Source organism: Linepithema humile, chromosome 3 (assembly GCF_040581485.1).
Source record: "Linepithema humile isolate Giens D197 chromosome 3, Lhum_UNIL_v1.0, whole genome shotgun sequence".
NCBI classification, from domain to species: domain Eukaryota; kingdom Metazoa; phylum Arthropoda; class Insecta; order Hymenoptera; family Formicidae; genus Linepithema; species Linepithema humile.
In genome coordinates, this window is record NC_090130.1 from 13,690,535 (window position 1) to 13,714,068 (window position 23,534).

At 34.7% G+C, this 23,534-nt stretch overlaps 1 protein-coding gene across 7 annotated transcripts in view; it reads right to left on the reverse strand.

Annotated features, from left to right (window-relative positions):
• Inos (Inositol-3-phosphate synthase) overlaps positions 1-23,534 on the reverse strand; it is a 170,333-nt gene that overhangs the window by 17,728 nt on the left and 129,071 nt on the right. For 6 of the 7 annotated variants that reach the window (XR_010889355.1, XM_067352058.1, XM_067352062.1 and 3 more), the window contains one exon: positions 13,337-13,445. Coding sequence is in view for 6 of the 7 variants with exons in the window: in XM_067352058.1 (XP_067208159.1) it covers positions 13,337-13,445 (109 nt within the window). In the remaining variant the exon portion in view is untranslated. Of the gene's footprint in view, positions 1-12,081; positions 12,190-13,336; positions 13,446-23,534 lie in introns of all 7 variants that reach the window. The other variant, XM_067352059.1, reaches the window with a different exon arrangement.

The following is a 23,534-nucleotide window of genomic DNA, read 5'->3' on the forward strand; positions in this document are numbered from 1 at the left end:
ATGTTAGGTGAACAAAATACTAAAAAATTAGACATAATATCTTTATCAAACGACACAGTACGTCGTAGACGTACAATTAACAGTATGGCTTCGAATGTGAAACAAATATTATTAAGTCAAGTAAAACAAAGCAAATTTTATGCCATACAATTGGATGAAAGTGTACAGATATTACTAATTATGCTCAATTATTGGTTTATGTTCGATATGTAGTCAAAAACGAGATTAAAGAAGATATTTTATTTTGTGAGCTACTTTCCTCGCGAACTACAGCAGATAAAATTTTTGAGAAAATTGATAATTTTATTAAAGAAAACAAACTGGACTGGCATCGATGTGTGGGTTTATGTTCTGATGGTGCTCGAGCTATGACAGGAAAATATGGCGGAGTCACAGCTAAAGTTAAATCTGTAGCACCAAATTGTAAATTTACAGACTGCGTTATCCATCGAGAGGCACTGGCTACGAAACGAATGCCAGAGGAATTTAAAAACGTACTGGATGAAGCTGTAAAAGTCGTCAATTTTATTAAGTCCAGAGCTCTGAATTCTCGGCTTTTTTCACTTTTATGTTCAGAAATGGGCAGTGACCATGTTCAGCTACTTTTGCACACCAAGGTACGATGGTTGTCACGAGGTAAAATGTTGACTCGGCTTATCAAACTCCATTCAGAAGTTCAAATATATCTCACAGAAACTAAGTTTGATCTTCGCAACCGATTTACTGATGAGGTTTGATTAGCAAAATTAGCTTATTTGGCTGATTTAGCTTATTTTCAGTCGTTTGAATGATTTAAATTTAAGTCTACAAGGACCCACTAAAACTCCATTTGTAGTAAATGACAAAATTAAAGCAATGATTAAGAAATTGCTTATGGTGAAAGACGCAATATCTACAAAAAATTTAGAGTTATTTCCAAATTTAGAGCGTTTTCTTATTGAAAATGAAATTGAAATCGATATTGAACTTATCAGTGGTATTAAATGCCACTGCCAAATGCTAGTTCAGAACTTTGAAGAATATTTCAATGAAAATTATTCTGAATATTTGTGGATACGAAACCCGTTTTTGGAATCTCCAGCAGAAAATCTATCCACTGAAGATAAAGAAGCATTGATTGAACTTTCGTGCGATAGTAGTTTCCAAACAGAGTTCAGAAATACAGGATTGTATGAATTTTTGTGTTGAATAGGGAGAGCGAATATAATTCTTTATCTACGAAAGCAATGAAATTTTTGCTTCCATTCACATCTACATATTTATGTGAAACTGGATTTTCTGCAACGTTAGCAATTAAAAATAAATATAGATTGAAATTAAATCTCGAACCTGATCTGCGTTTAAAATTAACCAAAATTGAACCTGATATAAACATGTTGATTTCTCAAATTCAGATACAACCTTCTCATTAAATTTTATAATTTGATTTTTATTATAATTTTTATATTTAATAAATGAATTGAGAATTAAATCTTTTTTATTTATCCTTATTTTAATCCTTTTTATTTATCCTTATTTTAACCTAATCTAACCGTCCTAACCCATAGTCAAAACTTGAGAGAACCTCTTTTTAAATGTTTTTTTATGTATACAAATGGATACTACTTACAAAATGGTACGTGACTTGATCACATGTAGATTGGGTGGTACGCGGAAAAAAAAGGTTGAGAATCGCTGGTCTAGTGTATACTATAAATGTCTATGAATGCGGCCCGCGATGGGGGGGGGGGTGTTATGATGCAGAGCCCGATCGGCGCTTAGTGACAGCGCGAAAATACGCACTGTTATAAATACACCGTAAAAATATCTGAATAAAAGATTGGCAATAATAAATGTTAATTAAAGAATTGGCAGTAATAAATGTTAATAAAAAAGTATTGTGAGAACTATAAATTGATATTGTCCTTTTTGCAGGTCGAATATTTGAAATTCTTAGAAGGCTGCAGTGTACATGATGCCATGAGGTTCTGCATGAAGGAAGCAGTGTCGGACGAAACCATTCGACTTTATTCCACGTGGGGAGAGCATGGAAATCTTTCATTATTTAATACGAGATTAATTAAAGTAATATATGGTAAGTTATAATTTCACTTTTAAAAATTTGCTTTGGCTACATTTATTTTCTGAAACAATGCGAAACAATGCGAAACAATGTGCAAATTTACAACTGATACAAATTTACAAATATACCAATTTATGGATTTAAATTGCTCCAAATGAATTGTGATTCTAATGAACAAGCTGGGCCTCCACGTACATATTTTTAAATACCGTAATACCATCATTACAATCACAATTAAATTGGAGCAGTTTAAAAACAAATCTTCTTAAAATTAAATTAATTATTTGATCTCACCATAAAATGTGTATTTAATTAATATATTATATAAATATATATATATACAGCGTGTGTCAAAAGTTCCGGCACGGCTGGATAATTTGAAAAATACGCATCACAGAGGAAAATAACCTCGACAAAAGTTGTAGGATTTTTCTCGGGCAATCCGATGATGACCTTAGATTTGGCCTTGCCCGTGACCTTCAAGGTCATTTCAAGGTCAAATTGAATTTTTTAAATAGAAATCCTTATTTTTGATTCCAAAATCTAATAGCTGGTGTCAAGAGCTTTTCAAAACACTATAATGAAGTTATTTTTTATTAAGTACTTTTCGAGTTATGAGGCTTGAAAGTTACAGCATTTGATATAAAATACAAAATATCTTGTAAAACATTCAATTTTCGGGAATCTTACCTTAATACTTTTATGCATAAAATAATGAGACAAATCAATTGGTATAAAGAAAACACATAGTTGCTTTAAAAAAAAAATGTAATTTGCAACATGCAACTGCATACTTTTTTTTAAAACCAATGTGTTTTCTTTATACCAATTCATTTGTCTCATTATTTTGTGCATAAAAGTATTAAGATAAGATTCCCAAAAATTGAATGTTTTACAAGATATTTTGTATTTTATGTCAAAATGCTGTAACTTTCAAGCCTCATAACTCGAAAAGTACTTAATGAAAAATAACTTCATTATAGTGTTTTGAAAAGCCCTTGACACCAGCTATTAGATTTTGGAATCAAAAATAAGGTGTTCTATTTAAAAAAACAAAGTTGGCCTCTATATGACCTTGGCATGTACACCCTAGGTTAAACCAATGTCATCATCGGATGTCCCCCTCCGAACCCAACAACTTTTGTAAGGATTATTTTCGGATTGGTGGCTCCCCTGACGAGATATTCAGGTGCGTAATTTAAAATGGGACATCCTGTATAATAAAAGTAATAATTTTGATAATAAGATATTTTAAATAAGAAAAATTTTTAAAAAATAAGTTGTAAACCAGCTTTCTTAACAATTTTTAAACGCTGTAAATATAAATTAAAAAGTTTTCTTATTGTTAGTTTTTCTATAAATTCATAGATATATAGAGTAAATTTGAAAAATGTAACGATAAAAATAACTGTTAAATTCGTTACTCGTTACCGAAAAATGTAACAAAGTTACTTTTTTCGTTACAAAAAAAATTTGTAACGCCGTTACCGTTACAGTTACCGAAAAAAAGTAATTGTAACGGTAACGGCGTTACAACCCGGTAAAAAATTTTTCATATATAATCATGTAGCATTTAATAGAGTTATACAATATTTTACATAATTGTGTAAAAATATGTATAATTATACATGACGAAATATAAAACGTTATATATATATATATATATATATATATATATATATATATATATATATATAAATGGAGCGACTGCAGTATAGAATTACATGTAAGTACTTTTTATACATACTTATATATAATGTCCACAATATTTTATATATAATTATATATGAATCTCTGTTAGTCTAATATATGATTATGTATAAGTCTTGCATCATGTATAAACATATATAAGTAAGAAGCAAATTTCAGATATAGTCATACGCAATTGTATATGATTTTGTATAAACGAGAAATTCTGGCTAATTGTGTCACTTTTTCCTTAATTTCACTTAATGCCTTGATTTAAAAATATTTTACTTTTCTAAAAGTTTCTATACCTTTTTCTCATCGCGCGCGTGCATGCAAGAGAGGAATATAAACAAAATAAAATAAAAAAACACTATTTTACATTTATAAGAAATATATGTTATTTATTGTATTTCTAAATAATATGAGAAAAATAAATAACATGAGATATAAATACATTTTATGAATGATACAAATAGTTCGAAAATTAGTGCTTGGGGTATTTAAAGAAGAGATTTTTAAGAAAGGACCTCATCAAGTCACTCTTACTGCCCATACAGCACAGAACATTGCAATTACATTGCAGCAATGTTACAATCTTGCAAGTTGTAATGTAATATTGTTGAGACATTATTGCAACCTGTAATTGTAATATTTCATGAGAATGTGACAGCAACATTCCAGTAACATTGCAATAGCAATATTCGGTAATTGCTAGTTCGTTCGTTTACCGCTATGCGACGCGCGTTGCAAAATCTATCTCGTATTTAAGTTTTAGTCATGATGATTATATGAAACTTGCAAAGAGTGGCTAGTAAGATTAAAGACATAGTAATTATTTTTATCAGTTTAATTTTTCTGATACGACCTCAACACAGGGAATTCAGATATTGAACTGATTGTTCAAAAATTGGACAGATAAATGTCCGAATAAATAAAAATATATGCAACATTATTCTAAGATTGCAATAACAATGCATTATTGCAAATTCATTACATTGCAATATTACTGTAATCTTTCGTTACAATCTTCCTAAAAGCGGACATTTTAACGTTGCTGCAATCCCACAGCAATGATGCAACAACATTTTGCAGTGAATTTGCAATATTGCAACATTGCGATGAAAGATTGATGCAATGTGTATGCAATCTTTGTGTACTGTATGAGTATATATATATATATATGATGTGATGTATGTATGATTATGTACTTTATGTTTGCGCAATAAAAACACAACAAAATAAAACAAGAAAATGTATATTTACTCATACACACCTTTATATAATCATATATAAATATATATATTCATATTCATTTATATATAGGTGTATCTATTTATGTATGGACAAATTCGGTATATAATTTTGTATAATTAGATATGTACTATTTTTGTCTAATTATGTATGAGAAATTTTTTATCGGGTTATATAATATAATAATTAATAGAATGAATTCCGGCGGTCGATGCACGCGGCTCAGCTATGTTTCTTAAAGAAAAGAAATAAAAGCACGACACATAGGTGTTAGAGCAAACGAGACATCAATAGGGACACCGAGCTGCCCTAACTGTCTCGCTCGCACTTCCTTCATTAGACGGTCGCATGAGGAAGACAGCTATAGGGATACCAATAACTTGACATCACATCTTGTAATGCTTTCTCTCTCGATCGTCCGATTTGCGCTAAGGATGCAAGATAAAAATATCCCCCACTACTATTCCCCTTGCTGCTCGTTGTGCTCCTCACTTGAAGCAACACGTCAAATACGCGTTTGTGTGAATACGTGTGACGCCTTCGGTTGTTTCACACACGTATACCATTGCCGGCGAAGGACACCATACGTGCCGGTACGTGTACACGTATTTGTCTGGTAAGTCATTACACTGACGTGTGGTCTGCGTCGTCGCAATGTTTTGTATGCAACGCGGTGCAGTGCCGCCGATTGAGCGTCACTGCGATCCCTTCCCGCGGTCCTCGCGACCACGCGCGAGTTATCTAATGCGTCTAGCGTCTAGGCGTAGGAATATCTTTAATTAGGACCAATCAGGATTAGCTGATGCAATAAGCGATCCTTGAGCGTGTCACGGCATGCATGCCGGACAATTGCCGTCTGAGTAGTCCGTGTGACAACACGTCCGTCGTGTTTTTCGGTAATCATTACCTCGCTGTATGTACGCTAGTGTTAACGATATTAATAAATATTATTATAGTGTTTATTATATAATTATTATTGTGTTTGCACCTTCTATACCGTCCTGCCTTTTGATCCTGACAGATTCTCAATAAATAACTTCGAATGGACATTTACGTAATTACCGGTATCGCCATTGCTATTTTGATAATAGTGTCGGCCGTGGATGTACGTGCCGTATCGGTGGTACATCGTACATATCGCGTGATTACTTCAAGTATCGCTTACAGCGGGTACTTAATTTTTCAGAAGTGGGATATAACATCCCGTCTTCTTTGTTCATTTATCGGAATATCCTGTCATTCCTATCTAGAATTATTGTCTGTTTGTCCTGCAAACACAATATTTGTGCGCGTCACACGTGGTCGTGTGAACATCGCCATTTCGTGATACGTCGCGTTGGTAGCGTCGAGCCGCCATTTCATGTGCGTGACTTATTAGTCGTTGTTGTGAACGCTTGTGATTTGTAATTGATGATGGATCGTCATTACTTGGACAGACTTTTGTTCAAAGAGCTTTGTGCTGAGGCTTTTCGTCTTCAGTTATTACCGCGTGATAATTCGCGTTCGGGTCTCATTGACCAGATCATGTCATATTACGAACGACACGGGTCGTCTCAGGACAATGATCAATTAAACGAAAGTGCGGTTTCTACGGACAGTATCTTGCCACCACAAAATACCAATTTGCTTCAACCACCGCCGTCATTGGCTGGTCCGTTTCCGCGAAGTGACATTACGGTTCGTGCGGGTAGTGCCGCTTTATCGACGCAAAATCCTCGTGCCAAAACATCCGTTGCCGAGCCGAGTGACTCTGCCGCGCCGTCACAAAGTGAATTGTCGCGTTTGTGCGCGATGATGTAACAAATGCTAGTCGCGTTTAGTGCGATTTTGCAAGCCTCGCCAAGGCCCGTTGATCCGCCGGTTTCACCGTACGATTTCGATCAAAACATTGATCCTTCGAGTGGGCAAAATCGCTTCGTGAGTGCTATTCCGAACTTTAACGCCTTTGGCCTGTCAAGAGGTGGTTCTATTCTTTCAACGGCATCAGCCGCTCAAGCAGTCAATTTGTTAGCGTCACAAATTCCCAGTTTCAGTGGATCAGAAGAAGAAAACGTGGAACTGTGGTTGAAAAAAATAGAACGCGTTGCGCGAATACATGGTGTATCTGATGACGTCACATTGCTAGCCGCTTCTAGCAAGCTGACAAAATCCGCGCGTAAATGGTTCGATCTGGACGCTGGAACAATTAACGATTCATGGTCATCGCTCAAACAAGCAGTAACGAATAGATTTCGTCGTCGAGTTCCGTTCTTTGTGACCATGCAGAAAGTCGAAGCGCGTAAGTAGAACTTCGCGAAAGACATTTCAAGATTATGCTCTTCATAAAATAGAGCTTATGCAGCATTTCAATCTGCCTGATGTGATTATCGCTTTGATTAGTGGAATAGGTAGTGCATCATTAAGAGCAACCGCTGTTTCATTAAGATTTACGTCAGTTGATGAATTTTTGCAAAACATGTACGACATCACGGTTATGAGTGACGTGAACAGAAAACAGTCACCGCCTTTCAAACGTAAGGCGAAAAATTCAAATGACATTTCGGTAAAGAATAGTGACACTTCCGCAAGGAACAGTGACTCTTCGAAAGTGCACAAAAACATGATTTGCAATTATTGCAAAATTAAAGGACACGTTCGTGCTGATTGCTATAAGCTCAAAAGAAAAGAGCAGCAGCAGCAGCCTTCTACATCACCGACGTCTGACGTTGTTGCAGCAGCCGAACCAGTCGTCAAACCAACACCCGTTGCAGTTTCCTGTGCAGAGGATCGGCAGCTATCAAAGGACGCTTCCTCTCTCTCAACGGTAGCTTCTGTGGTTCAACAAAAAAGGTTGGAGATATCTGATCCTCCTCTTGTAAAGATTATTTTGTTAAATAATATTGCGTGTGATTTATTAGCGTTTGTAGATTCCGGTAGCCCGGTCTCTTTTATAAGTCTTCGCTTGTATCAAAAATATTTTAACCGAAATACTTTGAATAATAATAATTCAGCTACGTGGATTGGCCTAAACGGTCTTCCTATTGAAACAACTGGTTTTGTAAATTCTCTTGTTCGTTTTGAGAAATTTCAGATTTCAACGGTCAAATTCAGTTAAATGTTTTGCGTAATAATGTTTTTAATGCTGAATTTATAATAGGTCGTGATTTTCTTAATAAACACGACATTAGCATCCTTATTTATCCCTATTTTGCATTCTGCAAAAACCGCGGAAAATAACTTAAAGTTTTTCCGTCAAATAGCTTTCGCTAATTTTTTTATTGACCATTTAAAAAACGACTTTGAATCTGCTGAATTAAAAACAGATTTTGATGATCAGATAAAAGATAAATTGTTAACTGTGTTGACTGAGGTTGATAATTCTCAGGTCACGTCAATAAAGGACAATTACTCGGTTAAAGTAACCTTGAAAGATCACTTAACATATGCGTTTGCGCCAAGACGTTTCGCGTTTAATGAGCGTTTAGAGATGTTTAAACTAATCGATGATTTGTTAACCCGAGATATTGTTAAGTATAGTTCATCGCCGTATTGTGCGCGGGTTGTTCCGGTGCGAAAGAAGAACGGTTCTCTTCGTCTCTGCGTTGACCTGCGGCTTTTGAACGATCAGGTAGAGAAACAAAAATATCCGTTCCCACAATTAGAGGATTGTCTCTCGCGGTTATCGGATCGATCGGTTTTCTCCTTACTCGACCTTAAAGATGGTTTCCATCAGATAGACGTTTCCATCCAGATCATACGAAGTATTTTTCGTTTGCGACGCCTGATGGACAATACGAATTTAAGAAGCTTCCGTTCGAATATTGTGAAGCTTCTGCAAAATTTCAAAAAAGTATCGTACACGTTTTACAACCATTTATTCGAAAGGACGAAGTCATCGTCTATATTGACGATATATTAACCAGTTGAGTGGTAGACTTTTCCGAAAGATTTGTGCCAAAAGTGGTAAGAGCCAAAAATTAAAATATCAAAAAACGGTGAAACATGGGTTCAAAGTTTTCGAAAAAGCAACTTTTCGGAATGGGTGTGGATTTCCCCCCCCCCCCCCCACGTCCTGTGGGGCGGGGCAAAATAGGGGTGAAAAATATTAAATGGCACTATGGGTCGAGTGGGGATCATTTGAAAGGGCGTTTCAAAACAAGAACAACAATTTTTGAAAATGTTTACTACGACTTTCCAGTCAAAAGTGGAGGTGGATCAAAAAAGGGGGGTGAACTTCTGAAAAGCTATTACCTCCGATTTGGCTTATATTCAGCCTAAATACTTATTTTATCTAGTAAATAATATTCCTAAATAGATTTTTGGCGCAAATGCCTCCTCCGCCCCCCAGCCCCCCTCAAAGGTTCAAAAATAAAACTGTTTTTGTTCATTATTTTAGAAAGTATTGATTGCATGGAAAAAGTTGTCAAACAAAAAATAAAGCTCATAAAAAACTTTACAAATAAGGTCTTATACATATTTTACCTAACTCCAATATTTTAGTCGTTTTAACAATTAATAGTTGCCATATTGGATCCGCCATTTTGAATTTTGCAATTTTGACAACAGATTTGAATTCAGCAGCCCAAAAAACCTTAGGATATCAAGTTTTGTGCAAATCTGTTGAAAATTAGTGGAGTTATTTAGAAATGTACATATATGATACATTACCACGTTTGGCACTTTTTTTTGTACATATATGATACATTACCACTTAACTGATTAATACCTTCCAAAACAGTGGAAGAGAATCTCAAGACTCTCAAAAAAGGACCAGACAAATCTCGTTTTGTCGTTCCAGAATCCATAATTCGGAACATCATTCGGATTTATCACGATGAGCAAACTCACTGTGGCTTTGATAAAACGGTCGAAGGAATTTCATCAAATTACTGGTTTTCTTCCCTCCGTAAAAAAATTCGCGATTATCTGGACAATTGTCTAGATTGTCTGATTTCAAATTCATCGGTTCATTCTCGTGAAGGAAAAATTCAGCAAGTAGAAACTCCATCGCATCCAATGCAGATCATGCATTGTGATCATTTCGGTCCTCTTACCGAATCTGAAGGTCATAAGCACATCTTGCTTTTAGTCGAAGCCTTCACTCGTTTCACCTGGCTGTTTCCAATCAAATCAACAGGATCTAAAGAGGTGATAAAAAACTTCACAAAAGTTTTCGATATTTTTGGGAATCCTTCCTTAATTGTCTCGGACAGAGGAACAGCTTTCACTTCTCGTGAATTCTCTGAGTTTATAGACTCTAAAAACATCTCACATCGCTTAGTAGCTGTTGCAGCTCCTTGGGTCAACGGTCTTGTAGAGCGAATCAATCGATTCTTAAAATCATCGCTCAAAAAAGCTATTAATGATTCGACGTCATGGTTTTCTAAAATTGGAACCATTTAGTACGTCATTAATAACACCTATCACTCTTCACTAAAGACAACCCCTTCTAAACTTCTTTTAGGGTATGATGCTCGGAATCATTCCGATGCACATCTTGTGCGTATTTTGAATCAGACCGCTAAAGTCGAGCTGGATTGTGACAAGGAAAGAGACGCTTGTCGTGAAATCGCTTCTGAGGTCTCAAATAAGATCCGCGATTACAACAAAGTTTATTACGATAAACGTCATCGTAAACCCACTCAGTATAACGTCGGGGATTACGTTCTCATCCGCGATACAATAGTCAAACCCGGAGAGGACAAAAAATTTAAAACGAATTATAAAGGGCCGTACCAGGTTACAAAAGTTTTAAATAATAACCGTTACGTGATACAGGACATTCCTGGTTTTAATATAACTTCTCGCCCTTATAACTCGATACTATCTCCCGATCGGATCAAACCGTGGGTCAAACCAGTTATTTAGTTTGTAGTTTTAAATTTGTATTTTGAGTTAAGACTGCGTTTCTTTAGATCTAAACTTTAGCGTTTATACTTTTGTATTTAAGTTAAGTATATCAGCGTTTCTGCTAAAGCAGATATTTTATATTTTATATTTCGGGATTCTCTCTTTGTTACTTGTGTAATTTTTGATTTTGTTTTTGGTACACTATCGTGTCCTATCTTTACGCAGGTTTTGTTTTTCTAATTTTTATGATTTAAATTTTATATGGTTATTAACCTGCTCCTGTTTATTTTAGGCTTCTGCAATATGTTTATTTTATAAACCCTTCAGGGTCAGAACACATTCGGGTCGAATGTAGATGCAGACTGGCCGAACTGTAAGCAACGCGATGCAGCGCCGCCGATTGAGCGTCACTGCGATCCTTTCCCGCGGTCCTCGCGACCACGCGCGAGTTATCTAATGCGCTGCGTCTAGCGTCCTAGGCGTAGGAATATCTTTAATTAGGACCAATCAGGATTAGCTGATGCAATCAGGCCAGTCGGGCCGGGTTGCCCCTCCAAGGCTAGGCCGCGCGCACGGTAACCATGGTAACCACAGTAACGTGTTGTGGGTGCAGTTTTGGCGCAATCCCAGTGAACAGACAGATACTGGTAAGGTTTTTGGCAGTTTTCCTTACCCTTGCAACAAATGTTATTCTTAATAATTTCTGCCAAATAAAGTATTTCTTTATAATTATACAAGAATGTTTTTTTACAATTATTCTCATCCTATTCCTTTTTTTAAATAATTATTTTTATCCTATCTTATTCTTCATAAATTTAGTCTTCAATCTGTGTTATCAAAAAAATAAAAATTTAGATTTATATTTACTGGGATCCGCACGCTTACAATACGTTACTGGGCATAGCCTGGTTTTTGGAAGGGACTGGAGGGGCAACCCGGCCCGACTGGCAGCACTGGATGCAATAGGCGATCCTTGAGCGTGTCACGGCATGCGTGCCGGACAATTGCCGTCTGAGTAGTCCGTGTGACAACACGTCCGTGTTTTTCGGTAATCATTACCTTGCTGTATGTACGCGAGTGTTAACGATATTAATAAATATCATTATAGTGTTATTGTGTTTGCACCTTCTATACCGTCCTGCCTTTTGATCCTGACAGATCCTTGATAAATAACTTCGAGTGGACATTTACGTAATTACCGGTATCGCTATTGCTATTTTGATAATAGTGTCGGCAGTGGATGTACGTACCCATCGGTGGTGCATCGTACGTGTCGCGTGATTACTTCAAGTATCGCTTACAGTTTGTAAACAAACGACGCTCGCGCTTTTTTCCTCGACCAAAATTTCGACGCAAGGCTGCAATATAATGTACGTGACGAAATAGCGATATGACAAGATGAATATCATTGAATTTAACCATTAAAAACCATCAAAACATTGTTTATTATAGAAAAATGAATTATGACATTATTTATTACAGAACTTTAAATAAAAAGTCAATATAGCCGTTCTATTTTTATTATTTATTATTATCATTAGATTCTTTGTTATTGTTATTAATATTATCATTATCAACATAAGTAATGTCTTCTCCGTCAGATGCATCTGAAGTACTGTCACTCCAATTTGTTCTTAAATGTTTATGTTAATAAATGTTGTTTAATGTTGTAAATTATGTTAATAATAATGTTTAATGAAAGGAACGTACAATATTTCAATAAGTAAAAATAAAAAAATAAATATATAAAAAATGATTGAAAGACATTGATTAGAAGACACAAATGGTAAGATATAAATAAAACAATTTTTAGATATAATAAATTTCGACAAATTATTTTCACCAAGGATTTTACGAAGGGAGTCAAATGACAGATCCGAAGAAATACTAAAACGTTTCTTTGAACTGACAATTATTATTGAAGAGAAATTATCTGATTCATAATTTTGAATGTCAAAATTATTATTTTTTGCCATTTTAAGAATTATGAAATTTATTAAAAATAAAAAATTAGTGTCAAATGGAGTTAATCACAATGGCTTCTGAAGTAATTTATGTATTATTTATTAGCAATAAAAAATTTGGCCGTTTTGGAGTGATAAATAGAAGTATCAAAGTAATTTATTTAATTTTTGAAAAGTTTAGCACCAATCATATATTTTGGTATTAAAATTGCAAAAAATTGCAAAAAATAGAGTTAGTTACTTTGGCTTCTGAGCGGCTCAGATGTCTCTTGACTTAGAACATCTTGTCTCTTTCAACGTTATTTATTTATTTGCGTTAAATTGCTTATTCAAATAATAGATGATTTCTCCGCCAGCTATATATCAGAAGAAAACAAAGCAAAGCAGAACAAGGTTTACAAATAGCAGACACGTAGATAGCAAAATATTGCGTAAACATGTCCAATCATTACGACTAATGAAATATAATTGACAATTCATAATTCATTCATAAAAGTGTATTGTTATGATTAATGATGTAATGTAAAGAATAAAGACTTACCGACGTAAGGAACATATTTGATGACAATACAATGGTCTGGTTTCTCTCCAGGTTTGTAGAGGATCTTGTTGGATTCCACTATGTCGTCTACAACATTGCTCTTCGAGATCTGCGTGCATTGATTGATAATATGATAAGTAAAGGAGCAAAAGAAAAATGTCTGTAATTATAATTATATAAATTTATTTATTTATATAAAACTAATATTAACAAAATGAACTAAAGATATTACAATTGTCTTGAAAAAGAAACAAATACAATAAAAAAAAAAAAAAAATGTATTTATTACAAAATTAAGTAAAAATACTATTAGTATATACATTTATTTATTTTTTGTAATTACTAAAGACTATTTTCAGCCTAGATGAGTTTTTATATTCCATACACATTCTGTCTTTTTTTTATCAGCCAGATATGTTCATAAACATTATATCATATTGTAAAACATTGAAAAAGCTAAGATGTCAACAAAAAATAAATAAACCTAACCCATGATGCATTGCATGATAATGCACATTACAGAACGCAACAGTGTTGTGGAATTTCAAAGGAAATTTGTATTACGTCTTTATCTAGATATTTTTTGTTTAGATAGGGTTCGATGGTTCCTTTTTCAGTTAGAGAATTTAACTTTTTTAGGGGCAAAACCTTGTGCGATTCTAGAAGAAAAAAAACGAATGGGCAATGTTTTGAAATTAAAAGTCAAATTTTATTAGAAATTTATTTAATGTAAATAAAATAATGGAAATCTTGTTTTTACTATAAAAGTTTAAGCTTCAATTTCAGACTTTTTCGAAAAATTGCTGATCCGTCTGGTACATGCGTTACGAATTAAGAGGATGCTGGAGTGCAATGATGCAAGATCAAGCAGGTTAGCACCGCACGGTGCTGCACGCTGTTCGGTTCTCACTTGTGTGCACCGAGCAGCGTGCAGCACCGTGCGGTGCTAGCCTGCTCGATCTTGCATCACTGCTGGAGTGACAGCTGAACTCTAACGCGAAAGCGTTATCATTTCGATGGAACTAAAAATAAGACTGACATTATTGGCGTAATGTCCATGTATACATATTTGCACTGGTAATTCACTACATTGACATGTAGCCACTGTATATATGTGTCGGATGGTTTGTAAACAAACGACGCTCACACTTCTTTCCTCAATCGAAATTCTGTCGCAAAGCTGCAATATAATGTACACACGGGGACAGGAATGCCTTCTCACATGAAGTAACACGGGTCTTGTCGGACATGTCAGGCATACCGGACATGCGTACTTCACTTCTCAATATTCGTGCATTATAACTGTAGATATTCGAAAAACGGCAACGCCGTCTCAGAGCGGGAAAATGTAATTGACAGTACATAGTTTGACATATCCGTATATTTGAAATAGCCACATACAAGGTGCCAAATAAATATAAACTAAATATGACAAAATAATATTTGAAAAATATACATATAATACTATATATATATATATATATATGTATGTAAAGGGTGTCTAGCAATAATCGCCCTATCGGTCATATACAGGTAGAGGAGGTCAAACCGAGTAGAAAAGTCCTTTACCATTTTTTGATTTTCGTAATAAGTGATCGCCTAGTGATCGCGTAACAGTGGGCTGTCTCTTCTCGCCGCGCGTGCTTTACTCGCGCGGATTCGCCGATCTTTATTCGTTAATTACTCAGTACTTATTACGAAAATCAAAAAATAGTAAAGGACTTTTCTACTCGGTTTGATCTCCTCTACCTGTATATCAGGCTTGGCCAAAAGCTTGCTCGCGAGCAGTCTTCAGAGTCCGCTGGATGGGGACTCGGCCCCCACTATCTCGCCGTCCCCACTTATGTTTGTTCGCTATCTTTTGTTCTAAGCCTTAGAACAAGCCGAGTCCCTATCCAGCGGACTCTGAAGGCTGCTCGCGAGCAAGCTTTTGGCCAGGCCTGCTGTATATGACCGGTGGGGCGATTATTGCCAGACATCCTGTATATATATATATACAGAGTGTCCGGTAATTGCTGAATCACCTCTCAGGTGCAGGTAGAATGGGTTAAACCGAGTAGAAAAGTCCTCTACCGTTTTGCGAATTTCGCAATAATTAATGAGAAATTAATTAAAGAAAATCGGTTAATTTGCGCGAGTCTAAGCGCGCGGCGAGAAGAGACAGTCCATTGTTACGTGGTCGCTAGGACGCAAGGATCTTAGCGTTACGCACTGCTCGTATGTTGCCATTGTCATTTGTAGAGTGCTCCTTTCAACGCTTTATCGCGCGCCTAGTAACCAAATAACAAATAGGCTGTATCGCCACGGGTCTCTTCTCGCTGCGCTCTTAAACTCGCGCGAATTGGCCGATATTTTTTAATTGATTCCTCATTAATTATTGCAAAAGTCGCAAAATGATAGAGGACTTTTCTATTCGGTTTAAACCGCTCTACCTACACCCGAGAGGTGATTCAGCAATTACCGGACACCCTGTATATATACCCGCGTGTAACGGTGAATTGCGGCGCCCCTGCTTGTTTCTTGTACTCGACTCACGATACGCTAACTATTTTCTAACTTAAAAATTAAGCTACGCACAAACTTTTGCCAAAGGAAAAGTTGTCTCAGAATACGCTCAGGAATATGTCCCTTTAAGGACGGTTATTTTGAATCACCCTATATGTATATCACTGCTCGTATTGCTCGTGCAACTTGCCAGTGCCAACGCTCTTTCCACTTTGCCCGCTATGCTTCTCCTATGCGCAGACCATGAATATTCTCTCGCTGAACAGAATATATTTATCTTTAATTGCATTTTATATGATGTTAAAGATTGTCTAAAATGTTCCTTATTTTTTTTAAGTCTAATTTTTCTTTTTTTTTTAATTTCGTTAATTTGTTTAGTTTATTTTCTTTAGTTGATAAGGTAATAATAACGTTAAGTTCTGTACCCGATCTTGAATGTTCTCGAAGCGTTGTCTTAACGTTCTGTGTCTCATTCGCGGCCAGTGAGCATTGAAAAATGAATTTTCGCGCAGTCCAAGACCCCCCCCCCCCCTCCCCCTCGATACCAATTGTTCGGGAAGAGACCTGGGATAAAGTTTCGAAAGAGTCAACTCTCCGATTTTGCTGTCCATTGGTATACTACTGTATTTTAATGCGCTGATTACGAATACGGCCATGAAAATTGTCGACAAGATCATTTTCAAAGTCAAAACTACTTAAAAAAACTCAAAAATTATCGTTTTTTTTTAACATTATTTTGATAAATATTGATGTAGCAAAGAAATGTTTCAAATAAAAGTTATAGCTCTTGAAAAAATACATCATTTATGTCTTATGCATTTTTTGCACAGAACCAATATTTTTCGAAAAAAATGAGATAATAGGAAAGACACTCTCCCCGCACGATGCAGTGTGTTCCGCCCCCTGCGGAAGGCTCTACCATAAAAAAACTATACACATAAGTTTGGGTTGAAACCTCGCTTTGCAGTGAAAATTGCAAACCCATGTAGAACCTCGCTTCGCGTTGTAAAGTGTATGCATAGAGGCTTGTGTTCCGCCCTCCTGTGGAGGGCTCCACTGTCACAAAACTATATATGTACATAAGTTTGGGTTGAAACCTTGCTTTGCGTGGAAAGTTGCAAACCCATGTAGAACCTCGCTTCGTGTCGTAAAGTATATGCGTGGATGCACTGGGAGTGTTTTTCCTATTATCTCATTTTTTTCGAAAAATATTGGTTCTATGCAAAAAATGCATAGGACATAAATGATATATTTTTTCAAGAGTTACAACTTATTTGAAACATTTCTTTGTTACATCAATATTTATCAAGATAATGTAAAAAAAACAATAATTTTTAAATTGTTTTAAGTAGTTTTGACCTTGAAAATAATCTTGTCGGTAATTTTCATTATCATATTCGTAATCAACGCACCAAAATACAGTAGTATACCAAACGACAGCAAAATCGGGGGGTTGACTCTTTCGGAACTTTATCCATGCTAGCAGAACACAGTGTAACAAAACACCGAATTAGCGGACATACTGACAAAATTATTACATTTTTATTTTTGACTTTAATTGTCAAATCTTGAATATAGAATAGTTAAAAAGTAAAGAAGTCACTATATTTGTTAATTATATTGTTATAGTAATGGTTTAAATATAATATTATACTTTACGTTTAAATATAATAATTAAATAAAAAATTATGTTTTATGTTTTTTCAAACCTAAAATTCTAACTGTAATAAATATGACACAAATTCAAATTCTCATATTGTAGCATTATTTTGTGTTTGTACTTTCATTGTATAATAATTAACCATTTATATAATTTTATTATTTGTTTAAATATTAATAGAGATGTTAGTTTAGCCTATTATAAAAAAGCAATAATTATCGACTTTATAACTGTTTTAAGAAAAATGTTAGAGATTATTAGCTTCCCTCGTTATCTTATGTTATTTAATGACCATTTGGGTTTAAAATTTAATAATTGTTAGCTGCGTAAAAGTACGTGTTTGCAAAATATATGCGATAATCGAATACAATACTACCTAAGTTTGAGGGTGAGCCCGCAATGAATATGATTGACCATGGTGGTTTAATATCGACTTTTAATATCAAGTTGTATTTATAGGTTTTTTGAGTATCTGGACACGAATCCGACGTCAGAATTTCAAACTTCAAATATTACCCATTACTCTTACTAAGAATTGGTCACTACGCGACGCATGCTTTTTTGGTCGCATAAAATATATGATATATTATCTTATTGAATTGATTCAATAATAATGAAAATAAATTAATAAGTATTGGAAATACAAAAGGCGATAGGGGATTCTTCGCTAGACAATAGTCGGATACAGGTCGCAAAAATCAATCTCTGTTTTTATTTAATACTATTCTGTATTAAATATTTTATATAATACTATTCTGTATTAAATTCATTTACTTCAAAATGACATCTGTAACTAATAATGATATATTTATCTTTTTAAAAGATTCAAATTGTAATTTTAAATATTATGAAAATTTTCTACATTTCATTGCGAAGAAGTGTGGTCTCGAATTATCTGGAAAATGCAAAAAAAAATGAAGGAGTTTTTACGTATATATTGTGTCAATATATTTACACGATGGCAGAAATGTAGTAGAAATCTCAACAACTTCCTTGAAAAGCATAAAATTTGGCTGAATAATAAATTTGAAATATCACAATCTTGTTGTTTGAACTATTCAACTCAAAATGTCCCTGCTACGGCCGCGGAAGGTAGTTCAAATAGTTTTTCAACTAGACCATTGAAACGAAAAATTTTCGGTAAAGTTTCGGACAGACATAAAAAAGACTTACGAAACCTTTAAGCAAATATAAATCCGATGTTTTGTTAGTCGCTGCAAAGAAGAAATTGTTAGAAGAAGAATCGCAATCGGCAGACATAAGTTTTATAATAGATAATTTAATAAAAAATCCAGGCGAGATATCGAGAATTAAGGCCTGCTGCAAAAACAACAATACTACGCCTCTGTTTTCAAAGGAGAAGTGCATAGCCATTATATTAAATTTGGATCTTTCGATATCTCGAGATAGGTATTTACGAAAGACTTGCATTGAAACCGCAACAAATCAGTGGCAGTCATATTATTAGCTTCAAATTGCAAAATCCGCTTGTTATCCTCCAACCGACAAAATTACAATTACTCCAACTTTGGTTTCCATTGATCTTCAAACGATTCTAGACCATACTGCTACAAGACTACTTACAATTTGTGGAGACAAGATAACTAAAAATTCCAATTTAAAATTGATTTGTAAATGGGGATTTGATGGGGCTTCGAATCCAAGTGAATATAAGTAAGGCTTTAAAAGCAAAGAAAATGTAAAATCTGACGACAGCAGCATTTTTATGACTGAATATTGTTAACGATGGTTGATGTTGTTTGCAAAGTTTGCACGGTTCTATCAAATGAAAAATCATGTGCAACTTTTTTACTGTGCGGTGTAAATCCCAATGAAATGAACGACAACAAAGTGCTTATTCAAGACATAAATGAGCCCATGAATAAGTTAAGTACCTTCAGTCTCCATGCAAGAATTCAATGTATGGAATATTTACTTCATGTGGCATACAATTTACCATTTCAAAAATGGTCAGCACGAAATCCCGATGTTAAGAAACTCAGAGACGAAACTAAGAAGAAAATTTAAAAGCAGTTCTGGGAGCAACTATCATTGCCAATTGACATCGTGAAACAAGGTTCAGATACTTTAAATAGTGGGAATACTGCTCGAAGATTCTTCTCAAATATAGATACAACTACTACTATCACTGGCCTTAACAAAGAACTGATAAAAAGGTTTTCTATTATTTTTCAAGCGATTACAGACAAAGAATCAGTAGATACTCAAAAATTCGGAAAGTTTGCTATTGAAACAGCAAGGCATTGTATTGAACTATATGGCTAGTACTATATGCCCGTATCTGTACACAAGTTTTTAATTCATGGTGAGAAGATAATTTGCAATTTTAATATACCGATAGGGCAATTATCAGAAGAGACCAGCGAGGCTCGAAATAAAGAATTTAGAAAATATAAAGAACACTATTCGCGCTAAATAAATAGAAAAGCGACAAACGAAGATATTGTTCACCAATTTTTAGTTTCTTCGAATTCCGTCATATCAAGTTTACGGCCCACATTGAGTAAAGAAAAAAAAAATGAAAATGTTTCCCGAAACGTTAACTGTTTTGAAAAAGTAATCACTTCTCGCTACAAATGCAGGCACGCACGCACGCACGCACGCACCCACGCACCTTGCTTAGGATCATATAATGTGCAAAACTCGACGAAGTAATTTTCCAGTAACAAAGCACCTCGGTTTGTAAGAGGCAAGGGGACTCACATTAAACAAGTACTCCGAAGGAGTCCGAAATCACGTGGTGAACTTTGGCAACTGTATAACTTATGGGCTAACTGCAGGCTAACTGTAATATTACAAAAATAAGATCAACATTTTATCAGCTATATAAATCTCAATGATTTATATCTAATTATACATCATTTCATGGTAAATGTTTTATGACGACGAGTATATCGAGCGTATTGTAATTTTTCTAAAACAGCTATTCGCCAAATTGATTGCCTTAATTTGAATTTTCCGATTTCATCTTCGCATTAAATTATTAGCTGGCACCATTTTGAATTTAGCAATTCTGGTCTCATATTTGGATTCAGCGACACCAAAAACATAAGTGCACAAATTTTCAAAAGATTTGAACCATTATTCATTTTTTCGATCCGCTATTTTTAATTTTTTATTTTTGACAACAGATTCGAAATCAAGAACCCCGAAAACCCTCGAGTACCAATTTTCATTCCACTATAATAAAAATTGTTTTCGTTATTGAATCATATCCGCTAATTTGGCGTTTCGTTACACTGTGCAGAATATGTACAAGATTTATTAATGGCGAAATGGGAGATACATTATTACTTGGTGACAGTGGTTGCTCCAATTTTTTATTGACACCACTGCTTGAAACGCACAAACCATCCGACACACATACACAGACCAAATGTCAGTATAGTGAATTACTAACATAAACAAATACGTATGGATACATCAAGAGACACGGTAGTGTCTCGCGCCAAGTTCACGCGCAGCGCAAGACCGACCGTGTATCTTTACGCGAGCCCGAAAGTTGAGACAAGCCGAGATTATCGGATCTCAATAACGGCTGGGCCGATTGAGTTGTTGTTGGGCTCAATCGATAGCGCATACCCAAATTACATAAGAAAAGTATGCTTGTTTTTACTGTTGGTGCTGTAGAAAAAAAGTTATAATAGTCCAAAGTCGAAATGTCTAAAATAGTACGATAAAAATGTCCAGCTAAAATGTCCATGTTCCGATTTCTGACGTTAGGTGCGCTGATGGCGCTGAGAAGCCGCGCGGCGCGCGCTTACGTTGGCATTTGCATTTATTTATCAAGAGACACGGTAGTGTCTCGCGCCAAGTTCACGCGCAGCGCAAGACCGACCGTGTATCTTTACGCGAGCACATGAGCTGATAGGAGTCGAGATTTTCATATCTCAATAATGCGTGGACCGATCGAATTTATAATAGGCTCAATCGATAGAGCACATGCGATTTACATAATAAAAGTATCTTTACTTTTTTTGTACATGCTTTCTAAAAAACTATATTAATTGCCAAAGTTTGCCAAAGTTTGCCAAAGTCGAAATATGCCGAAATCTATGTAAGGCTTGGTCGTCGTCGTCTGTTCGTCATCCTTCTCTAATATATAAGTTTTTCCTTTGTCAACTAGAAGCATCAAAATGCGACATGGTTGTCCTTTTCTACATCCCGTGAAATGTCAATTCCCGCATAAGAGCGTCTTTTTTCTTTCCTTTCTTTTTCTAAAAGATGTCTGTCCTTTTTCAACATGGCGGCGCTCAGACCTGTCAGCTCGCAGCTTTGATGACACTAATCACATTGATATAATTAATATCGGTCGTAAAATGTATATGTAACGTGTTGTGGAGACGAATAGAGATAGTGTATATCAAAATAATAGTATTCTTTATAAAAAAAATTTTTCTCGTCTTGAAGTGCAGAAGTGTAGCAACACACATGCTGACAACACTCTTAAAGGGAACGTTCACAAGTGTCCTCTCCCGATTTGATTCTCCTTGAAATATGTTGTAAAACATACAATTTGAGAAGACACGTATTTTTTTATAGCGGCCCTAACTCAAATTTAAAGGGTGAAACACCCTTTTGAAAAAAACGAGTTTTTTCTTTGTGTGTAACTATCGCCAAAACCGTAGGAGATATAAAAAAATGTTTCAAGTAGAAGTTGTATGGCTTGTAATGGGCTTTATAACTGTGTAGTTGGATTTTCAAAAAATGTAATTTTTTTTAATTTACTCTTACCCCTTGGTATTATTTTTTCGAATTTCAAAATTTTTGTAATGACAAAAGTTGTAGCATTTTTTACGCTAAATTCAACCATATATGATTTTATTATGTTCCGAAATCGCATCTTTCAAAAATAAGTCATCAGTATCATATTATATGCGTCGCGCTGCATGACGCATTGTTTATACCGCACTTGTGTTGCGCAATAGTCGTTAAATAAATATAAAAATGACATGTTATCATATATTTAAGGAAGAAAAGTTAACTAAAATTGTTGCTAAAGCATCCCTTCCACATTACACTCTTATAGATAATCGCTGCATTTCGTATGCAGCGCGTTGTCATATACAAGTTAGCTATCAGCGCATATTACACTTTGAAGTTTTGCTTGCAGTGACCACGGGAAAATAATTTATGAAACGAAAACAGTGAATGAATCACAATCTATTCAACATATATCCACCCTGACTCTACTCTCTTGGCCCGACTTGACTGACAATGAATAAAATTCTGTACATACTCTTTTTCAATAATTTTAATATACTGCGATATATTCTACATACTATTACATTCTATTAAATTATTACGATTTTTTTAAACTATGGTATATAAAATCTTGAAATATAAAATGTATATTATAAGTATAATTATAATATATTGATACAATAAATAAGCTTTTATATATATATAAGCTTATTTATATATATTATAATTATACTTATAATATACATTTTATATACCATAGTTTAAAAAAATCGTAGTAATTTAGTGGAATGTAATAGCATGTAGAATCACAGTATATTAAAATTATTGAAAAAGAGTAAACTGTACAGAATTTTATATTTTATTTCATTCTCAGTCAAGTCGGGCCAAGAAGGTAGAGTCAGGGTAGATATATGTTGAATAGATTGATTCATTCACTGTTTTCGTTTCATAAATTATTTTCCCGTGGTCACTGCAAGCAAAACTTCAAAGTGTAATATGCGCTGATAGCTAACTTGCATATAACAACGCGCTGCGCACGAAATGCAGCGATTATCTATAAGAGTGTAATGTGAAAGAGATGCTTTAGCAACAATTTTAGTTAACTTTTCTTTCTCAAATATATAATAACATGTCATTTTTATATTTGTTTTGCGACTATGCACAACACAAGTGCGGTATAAACGGTCATGCAGCGCGACGCATATAATGTGATACTGATGACTCATTTTTGAAAGATGTGATTTCGAAACATAATAAAATCATATATGGTTGAATTCAGCGTAAAAAATGCTACAACTTTTGTCATTA